General features: G+C 38.2%; 1 protein-coding gene across 1 annotated transcript; it reads right to left on the reverse strand.

The window, feature by feature from the left end:
• Positions 1 to 399: 399 nt before the first annotated feature.
• On the reverse strand, positions 400 to 9,603 carry LOC117426076 (trypsin-3-like). The gene is made up of 5 exons (XM_034043342.2): positions 9,492 to 9,603; positions 6,012 to 6,171; positions 4,620 to 4,761; positions 3,262 to 3,528; positions 400 to 1,469 (listed from the first exon to the last, which is right to left on the reverse strand). The coding sequence occupies exons 1-5, from the start codon at positions 9,544 to 9,546 to the stop codon at positions 1,299 to 1,301; spliced, it is 795 nt and encodes a 264-aa protein (XP_033899233.1). The 5' UTR covers positions 9,547 to 9,603; the 3' UTR covers positions 400 to 1,298.
• Between the last annotated feature and the right edge of the window lie 570 nt (positions 9,604 to 10,173).

Below are 10,173 nucleotides of genomic sequence, written 5' to 3' on the forward strand. Positions count from 1 at the left end.
ATAATTTATATTATAATTAGGTGCATAATTATAATATTACACATTAATTTCTAAATGGACAATATATAATTACAATTTATACCTGATCTGGAGGTCTAAAATTTAAGTTTGATGCAAAATGAAGTTAGAAGTAATTTATAAGACAAGTTTCAAGGTGTATTTTTTTCTTTCTTTCTTTCTTTCTTTCTTTCTTTAAAATACTGTACCAGGATATGATGAGCTGAGATGCAGAGTCTCGTTCACAGCAATGTCCTGTGAGGCAGCAGAGCACCTGAAGTAACAGTATAGCACAGCATGCACAAACAGAGCACCAGACATTAGCAAAAACATGTTTTATTAATATTTAGGGTTTTTTTCGACTATGGCAAATTTGCAGTCATTCTACCCTTACTAGGTAGTCCAAAATGAGTGTGAATCAGTGTCTGTGAAACCAGCGGTTAATCACGCAATGAAGAGGTTATTAGTGTAGCTTTTGCTACACAGGTCCAGTACAGCACTGCAACAGAAGCTCATGCCTGTATATTGAGCGAAAGGAATCCCATTCACACAGCTTTCACTCAGGAGTTATTAAAGGCTGCTCTTTGGTTAAATGACAATTTAATACTCATGAAAGTGTTCTACACTGTTGCTGGTTTATTGAGTTACATACAAAACTGTATTTAATCCTTTAAAAATGGCTTTGTTCATAGGTATGTCTAAACAAACAATAAATTAGACAACAGACACAAATCTATTTGACCAATCATCTTAATAATATCATTGCTTTAATGTTATAACACTAACCAAAAGTATAAATAAATCTAGATAATGATTTCTATTGTATGATTTCAGAGATCCTGATTTGGACTGATCTTAAGATAAGGTACATAAGAACAGAAGAGATTTTTTTTCCGGTTGCTAGGAGAAATCCCAGAGCATACCTTGCCAATGTCATCATGTGCTAGAATGGTACTGGATCAAGTAAAAGAACACACTTGTTTCCACAATGCTTGCCTGCATACAGATGACAGAAATACATTTTACACTGGGTACTGCGAAGCAGTCCGAAATTCATTTCTGCCCTGGATTTCGCTATAGAACCATATAAAAGTTCACTTGACAAAACACTTTATTTTAAAATAAAATGATAGAAAGTAACAGGGCAGACTTGTCAAGGTAGGGAAATGTGCACCTTTTGAAACTTGTTATGTAATTATAAACCTAGTAAAACTAACTAAGCAACAGTTGCTTTTTTCCCTTCAATGAAACCTGTACCTGTTTTCTGGATAACTTTACTTTCACAGTACACAAATACTAAGCTACTGCTGGGGACATCTTCCATTGGAGCTGAAGATAGTTCTGTCAATCCATCTTCTAAACGCAGCCACAGCTGTGTAGACTCCGGGGTATCGGGGGTCCGCGCAGCCGTTTCCCCAGGACACAATGCCATAAACCCGGCCTTCACAAACCAGCGGCCCGCCTGAGTCCCCCTGGGAAGACATGAACACACACGAAGCCTTGTCAAAGAGCTCTATCTGATCTCCAAACAAGGGTCTGGAACCAACTCCCCAGTGAGGGTCTGGAACCAACTCCCCAGTAATGTTGTTGAAGCTGACACCCTGGGATCCTTCAAGAAGCTGCTTGATGAGATTCTGGGATCAATAAGCTACTAACAACCAAACGAGCAAGATGGGCTGAATGGCCTCCTCTCGTTTGTAAAATTTCTTATGTTCTTATGTTCTTATGTGTTAGCTGTCTAAATAACAGCAAACAGTATTTAATAATGACAAAACAAACACTCATGATTATCAAGTTCTCATTTTAGTTACCAGTTTGAACAATTCACAAAGGAACAGATCACATCACTACGTCCCCTTAAATACTGTCAACCATGACCCCTTGGTTACGAGTGCATCCGCTCCAATCCACGGATGCCACACCATTTCCCGTCCGGGTCATTGATTTTTTGTACCGTAGCTCTGTCCCCTTTCTAGATGGCCGACCTCCGCCGAACCCTGGGAATGAACTGTTGGGCCACCCAGTCCAACTTTCTTATGTTCTTATGTTCTTAAGCCACTCTCCAGTTATCACAATGGAATGGGCATAATGTAATGAATCAGCATCTCAGTCCACTGAACAGAGCTGAATAGAAAGGCTTTTGTCTTTGACCCGTATGGATCGCGGTTCAAGTCCAGCCCTTGCCTTTCCATTCAGTTCAATGGGATGAGATGCCAGTTCAGTACAATAGCATACACTTGTATATAAAGGAACATTTGTATTATTTTTTAATTAAATCATGTACTTAAAATGATCTGGCTGGCTACAGACTAAATTACTAATATTTTACTCATTGATTATTAATTGCCATAGTTTTTATTATGCAAGCCTCAATTAAACATTCCTTGGAGCCTCACATAGCTTGCTACCCAGCATTCCTTGGAGCCTCACATAGCTAGCTATCCAGCATTCCTTGGAGCTTCACATAGCTAGCTACCCAGCATTCCTTGGAACCTCACATAGCTAGCTACCCAGCATTCCTTGCGCATTGCTAGACTGAAGCTCATCCGTTTGTTTTGATGAGCAGCAGAATCTAATTTTAAAGAAGTGTCTGCTTCAACCTGCAGGTTATTTTTCATAAGATCTATGATTCTGTTTGGATTCAAATTCCTGACCATTATAGATGCCCTGCATTCAGCAGGCAGATATCCACTTAGGAAACTGGTTGCTGATTCCATCTTTACAGATGGCTGATATTTCACAAGGTATTATCTTGTATTAGTAGTATGGGCAGGAGTGTGGAGTAGTGGTTAGGGCTCTGGACTCTTGACCGGAGGGTCGTGGGTTCAATCCCCAGTGGGGGACACTGCTGTTGTACCCTTGAGCAAGGTACTTTACCTAGATTGCTCCAGTAAAAATCCAACTGTATAAATGGGTAATTAAATGTAAAAATAATGTGATATCTTGTAACAATTGTAAGTCGCCCTGGATAAGGGCGTCTGCTAAAAAAATAAAAAATAAATAATAATATTATTATTATGACAGTGCTGTGCCTGCTCTCTCTACCCTAAAAACACTGAAGAACACTGAAAACCTTAGCTGGTTTGTGCTTCTCGAGAATGTGTTCTACTCCTTCAGACAAGTTGAATAGATAATCACCCCTCCTCAAACACATGTACTCTAAACAAGTAGTCTCAGTGCAGTAGTACATTAAATGATGACAGTGTTGTCTTAGCAGTCAGCACATTTGTGGGATTTGAAATTAAATAAATAATAATGCCACACCTTGCATGCATCCTTGCCTCCTGAGTTATAGCCAGCACAGATCATGCTGTATGTAATGTTTCCATTAAAAGACTCTGTGCTGTTACACCTGGAGGAGGAGACGATGGGTAGCTTGACAGTCCTCAGTGTGTTGGGAATCTGTCCTCCTGCAGTGCTGGTGTAGCCCCACCCTGACACCCTGCAGACGCGCCCTTCAGAAAGGGAAGCCTCGTGGCGAGGCAGAGCCACAATCGTAACATAGCCATTGAGTTTCACCGGCCTCTTGAGCTGTATCAACATGAAAACGCATAAAGAGAATTTGTCAAGGTTTGAGCAAACAACATTTACTGTGTTCTACTAAGATAGAATGCTACAATGCATACATAGGCAGGAGCAAAACATATTCTCCAGTAACATATGATGTCCTTCGTCATTACAAGCCTTGACTTCATTTCCAAACAAACCATCGCTGCTTTACTTTTACTTGCTTCTGTTCAGCACAGACAAAAATTCATCAAAACATGATGAGACAGGGACTCTCTCAGTTGTATCACAGTATCCAGCAATAACAGGACTCCAATAATATAGGGTGCCTGAGGTGAACTTGGACAAATCTACATATTAGAAGATTTATGAATGAGACAAGGCCATTTGGACCATCTAAGCTAATCTGGTTCCTAGTAGCTGATGGATCTCAGAACTTTGTAAAGCTGGGTTTTAAAAGATCCAAGTAATCCCATACCCTGATGCCTCTCTGTGTGAAGAGCTGTCTCTTTCACTCTAAGTGTATCTCCATTTCATTTCCAGCTTGTGTCCTGGTTTCAGTACTACGCTTAATGTATTGGTTCAGGTTACTAGGTCAACTCCTTTAAAGATTTTAAAGACTTCAATCATTTAGCTTTGTTCCAAGATAAATAGATTAAGTTATTTCTCATCAAAGCTTAGTCCTTTAAACTGTGGGATTAGTATGGATATCATTATGTATCTCTGATGCAACCTTTAGGTACTGGTTTATTGTAGAAAACTTCTTTTAGACATACATAGTGAGGTGCAACCTCAATCCTGACTTGATCCCCTACATTCAGTCGTGGGCCTCTCTCAAGCAGAAAAGTGTGCTGATCTGTGTGTTCAAGATGTGACTAATGCCTATTGGAGGCAAGGTTAACCCACCACCAGTGTGTTGCATCTACACCCACCTCCAGAGGTGATGAAAGGCCAGTGAATATGCTCTTGCTCTTGATGCTTTTAACTGCTGCTAGTCTAGTGTATAAAAACTGACCACAGACCACAATGCTTCCATATAATGAATACATGAATTGTTCCATTTACAATATCACTGATGGAAATATGAGGAGCACAAAGGTTTTCTATTGTTTTACCTTAATGAGCATGATGTCTGCATTGTTGGTTTTGTTGTCGTATTGTGGATGAGAGATCATACGCAGAGGTTGAAAGTACTGCTCAGTGCCATCATACGTATTAAGAGAATAGTCTCCTGCAACTATTACCATCTGGTCACATCTGGAAGAATAAAGTGAAAGTTCACTAAAGCTTTCAAAAGAAGGAATATATACAGAGCTAGATTCTCAGATCTTTCTACTTCAATAGTCTTTAGATTTATTGAATGTTTGAACCAACACTGCTTGAAATGTATTTAGTTTATATAACAGAATTTGACTGTATCAAAAGGATATCATGCAAAGAAACTCAGGCATCAATGACACTTGAAATAGATAACACTCCTGAGATATTGTTGTTTTTGCTGTAAGATGGTACAGCTAATTCAAAATGTATATGTGAATATGGAAGAATATTCATAGCAAATCCTTATTCGTCCCAGCACAACTCGTAAGTAAATTGTTTCTTATTTGTTTTAGAAATGTAATTGGTGTTTGTATTTCTTTAGTTGTCCTACCATACTGAAAAGAAAAACATAATACATCACAAAACAACACAAAATCAGAGAACGATTTTATTAGAGGAACAAAGTGCTACCCCTCCCTATTGGGATTTGAGATATTGTGAGAAGGCAGAGCGGTCCGATCTTATGGAGAATTCAAGAGTGGGTTCATCATTATCAATCAGGTCTGCTGGCATGGGGTGAGTCGATTCAGTTTGAATGATGCTGATCTCATCTCATATAACATTAAGAGAAACCCTGGGCAAAGCTGGCTGCTCAAACAACATGATTTCTGTTTTAATAAAAGATTATTTCTAATTCACAAAGGCAGAGGATGTACTCTGGAACTCTTATTAAACCATATGCCTTATGTTTTATACACACGATTTACAGGAATGTTCATTAGCAGTGATGTATCAAATGTGATTTATAATAAAAGGCTGACACCAAGATAAATACCTCTACAGTATTCTGAAAGGGAGTTTGTTGGTCTCAATGTACCACAAAACAACACAAGATTATGAACAGTTAATATTCCTTTTTTGTGCAAGTTGTTACTGAATGTTACGGTAATCAATGGACCTTGTGTACTGTATAGTGCACAGTTAGAGTTTTGCAGTTTGAGTCTGCACAAAGCTGCATGTACAATGCCTTTCATTGTTACATGTGCAGGAGATTACTGGTGTCATGTTCATGTGCTTGCTTAGGCACACTGTCCTTTCCTAGCACAACAACCTGATGGCACTTGGCATCACCTGGCAGCAGCACACGCCAGGATGACAGATCAAGGGTGTTTGGTTTGTGGGTCGTTTAAGTCATCAGATGACTGGAAAAGTCACGTAAGGGCAAAGCAAAGTAAAAGAGTGCTTACCCAATATTGCAGTGGGCTGCCGTCAAAACCCAATATCTGTTTATTAACGATCCTCCACAAAAGTGTGCCCCTCCTGTCGTCTGTATTGACACGATGTACCTGATTGAATGAGGTGCAGGGACATAGCCTCCTATGATGCGACCCGTGCTGATGTCTTGACCTGATGAATAAAATCTGCAGTTAAAGATACTGTAGTACAGTGGGTGTACACTACTGTTTATAAAGTAGTGACTGTAGACTCTGCTGTTCTTGATGATCCCCTACAAAGTGTTTAGTACCAGAATAATTATATTATTAAAAACCGAGGTTTAGAAACAGTAAAAGAAATGTAATAAGCTTAATAAGAAATGGTGGCAAAGTGGTTAACAGTGTCCAGGTGCAATATTGTTTTCCAGGTGCAATATTGTTTAATGATTTGTAATTCCAGTGCAAAACAAACAGTAAACAATAAATGATGCTAAATAATACAGCAGCGTGTATTACTTTATTTATAATCCCCGGGTTTGTCCCGAAATAATAGTCCCGTTCTTTATACACCCGTTCTCTGTGATACAAGTACAGTGATGTTCGGTTTGGTGCTAGCCTTTGGCGACAGCTCCGGATCGTATTAGCCGTCTAATCACAATAAACAAACCGTTTTTAGACATGACAATACAAACAAACAAAACACTGATGACCCCTTGGTTACGAGTGCATCCACTCCAGTCCGCGGATGCCACACCGTTTCCCATCCGGGTCATTGATTTAGTGAACCATAGCTCCGTCCCCTTTCTAGATGGCCAACTTCCGCCTAACCCTGGGAATGAACTGTCGGGCCATCTAGTCCACGGTACTCTGTTCCCTTTACTCAGCACCCTCACAGGTCGGGAAGGAGATCTAACACTAAGAATCATTCGATCTCTGTCACAGAAATGTTAAGAAAAACTTTCCCAGTGTCGTCCTTGAAACATTCGTCATTGGATTTACAATGGCTTGGCATCTCAGCCCATTGATTTGAATGGAATGTCATGAACCGGAACCGCAGCCCACTTCTGAGTGTTTCATTCATTAGGGATAAAACCAAAGTTAAAAAACTAAAAACAAGCTCAAATGCACATACTGTAAAACTGCGAGAAATATTCTTTTAGATGTTACAATCATTTGAAGTGACGTGGCTGTAACATGCATAAACAAAGACTTTAAGACCAGTATAAAGTTCAATACAAGAGATAGCATTCTATTTAGCTATTTAGCCTTACAGCAGTTTTAAAAAGGTGCTCCAGTGGTTTAATATAGAAATTGTTATTTTATTGGATATCATTTGTGTAGAACACCATATGTTCCTGTGTCCTAACCTGTAGCATTATTTTGAATGCACATTGTTTTCCTGTGTCCTAACCTGTATCATTATTTTGAATATAGATTGTTTTCCTGTGTCCTAACCTGTATCATTATTTTGAATCCATATTGTTTTCCTGTGTCCTAACCTGTATCATTATTTTGAATCCATATTGTTTTCCTGTGTCCTAACCTGTATCATTATTTTGAATCCGTATTGTTTTCCTGTGTCCTAACCTGTATCATTATTTTGAATAGATTGTTTTTCTGTGTCCTAACCTGTATCATTATTTTGAATCCATATTGTTTTCCTGTGTCCTAACCTTTAACACTGGATCTGTATGATTCTGACATGCCGCCAGGCAGACTACAGTACCTGCTGTATCACAGAATCCTTGGAAGCCAAACACAGCTCATGAAACGCTTAGCTAGCATATCGTCTAACGGACTGAAAAGATAATGTACTGTACAAAAGGGATACTGTCAATAGCATACAAAAAATGGCTCTTGTGCACTCGGAAAGCACAGCATGGCTCTGTTAGCATCCAGTCTGTCAGCTAAACCTAGATTTATACAAGTGTTGAGAGTTATTGGGGTGAAAAATGTCTTTGTATTCTACGCTACAGAGAGAATGTTTTTACAGAAGCTCATTTTGAAATTGATCTTGCAGAACTTGTGTAAAGAAAATGAATTCTCGGATTCCACCTGTTATATTGTGTTTAAACATGCTTTCTTTTCCATACATTCGGTGGGTTGTCTGTTACTCAGCCATTCATGAAATAACTACAGCACTCCATAGACATGCATGGTGTTCTCTCTATTTAATGAGAAGGACCCCTAGAATTAAATATGCATGATGTTCCCTCTATTTAACTAAAATTCTCTAAACGTGCATGGTGTTCCCTGTATTTAATTAGAATTACATAAACGTGCATGGTGCTCCCTCTATTTAATGAGAAGGACCCCTAGAATTTTGTAAATTGTTTAATATTGGTGTTCCAGTAATGAAACAACATTAAAACAGACTTTATCATTTAACAAACACAAGCAAATGTTATCACATCCAGAAATATACATTTTACAAAAAAGCAGTTGAAAGCTTTCTTTTTGCTTGGCCAATAGTTAGTTGGAAACAGCATTTGTAAAGTAACTGGAAAGTCAGTATTATTCAGAATACAACTCAAAATAAATTCTCAACCTATGTGAACTGCAGATTTGTGGAGCAGCACTTTGATTGGAAATATGAGTCTATACATATGAGTCACACTTCAGTTTAAGCATCAATTTATAAAAATCTATAAATTAGATATTAAACGTACTGTATTATAGATTAATTGATTGAGAGTTTTTAAAAACTGAAAAACAGTTTATTAAAATACAATTTCACATGCAGATTACTAGTGTGAAACTTCATGTCATGTTATAGAGTAATTATATGTTTTGTTATAAATGCCTTCGTTACTAATGTTATATCCTGTTATTCTTAATAATAACAGTCTAATATTGTTTATAAAATACAATTTCAAGTGACCCAATGTTGATAGTGACTTCTTATACATTCTGTGTTTAAACAGACTCTTATGGTTGTGTGTGATCAGCTATTGTTCTGAAGAACCCTTCACTGAATACCTGCTTTGCCAGTCAGTGCACAGTGCCAGAGCTTTGCTTTGTGAATGCATGCCCAGGGGATTACACAGTCAGTGTGTCACTTTGTAGAAAACCACTCACAGCAAGATGAAGTACCAGCAAGTGCATATAGCACTATGAGTCCTGGAGCTTACATGTGGTGCTATTCTTATTATTAATATGAGCTTCATGAACAACATGAAACAGACTTTATAAACCACCCAAACACTGCAATCGGAGATTACATTCTGCTTACATGGAACATAAATAAAAGACATTTCCTGTGGAAAGGCATTTTTGGTTGGGCCCAGAGTCATTATATATATATATAAAAGTTATTTTACAGCACTATATAACATTAATACTATATTTAAAGCCTTTTCCTTTATTATTATCTAACACAAAGTACACTGTATTTTAGTTTTAATATGTTTTAATATATATATATATATATATAAAACTGAAACTAGACTAACGGAACCCACATATACTTCATAAAAACAAGTTAATGTATAAAATGCTTTAATCAGTACTTACAGTTCACGACAAGTAGCTTTAGGAAGATCAGTTTTATGATGAGGAATTGGTTCATAATGCGAGGCTTGGGAGCTACAAGTACTCGTTGTTCTAATGACTTTCAGACTTCCAACCTGGCCGTTCTCTTGGGAAGGGATCAGATCAGATCATTTATACTCAGGTTTCTAAGTTTCAATTTCAGTTTCCATGACTACCTTACTGTCAAACAACAATATATAATTCACTAAGGCAACAGGGAGCCTTCAATGCTTTCCTCAAGTCTGACCTTCTCTTTACAAGAAACAAATAGATACACACTTGCAGAAAATATCAGTAACTGTTGGTGAGCAGGGCATAGCTAGCTAGAAAACGAACACTTAACTGCTGGTAAGCAGATTATAGCTTGCTTGAAAACTAACACTTAACTGCTGGTGAGCAGAGTATAGCTCGCTGGAAAAATAACACTAAACTGCAGGTAAGCAGAGCATAGCTCGCTGGAAAACTTACACTAAACTGCTGGTAAGTAGAACATAGCTTGCTGGAAAACTAACACTAAACTAGGCGAAACCGTTCACTGTCCTGCCGTGAAACATGTTCCACTTGTTCGGTGGTAGAAAAACAAAGCGTAGACGCACACCCAAGCAGCATAGCTGAGGTGACGGACAACGGAGCAAAGCTTAAATCAAAGGGAAGCCGCACACTC

This window comes from Acipenser ruthenus, chromosome 27 (genome assembly GCF_902713425.1).
Source record: "Acipenser ruthenus chromosome 27, fAciRut3.2 maternal haplotype, whole genome shotgun sequence".
Lineage (NCBI taxonomy): Eukaryota > Metazoa > Chordata > Actinopteri > Acipenseriformes > Acipenseridae > Acipenser > Acipenser ruthenus.

Coding starts and splice junctions, on each gene's coding strand:
- LOC117426076 (XM_034043342.2), bottom strand. CDS start 9,546: ATGAACCAATTCCTCATCATAAAACTGATCTTCCTAAAGCTACTTGTC. Junction 3,529..4,619: donor CAGACATCATGCTCATTAAG/GTAAAACAATAG, acceptor ATGTTGATACAG/CTCAAGAGGCCGGTGAAACT. Junction 1,470..3,261: donor GAGGCAAGGATGCATGCAAG/GTGTGGCATTAT, acceptor ATGTCTTCCCAG/GGGGACTCAGGCGGGCCGCT.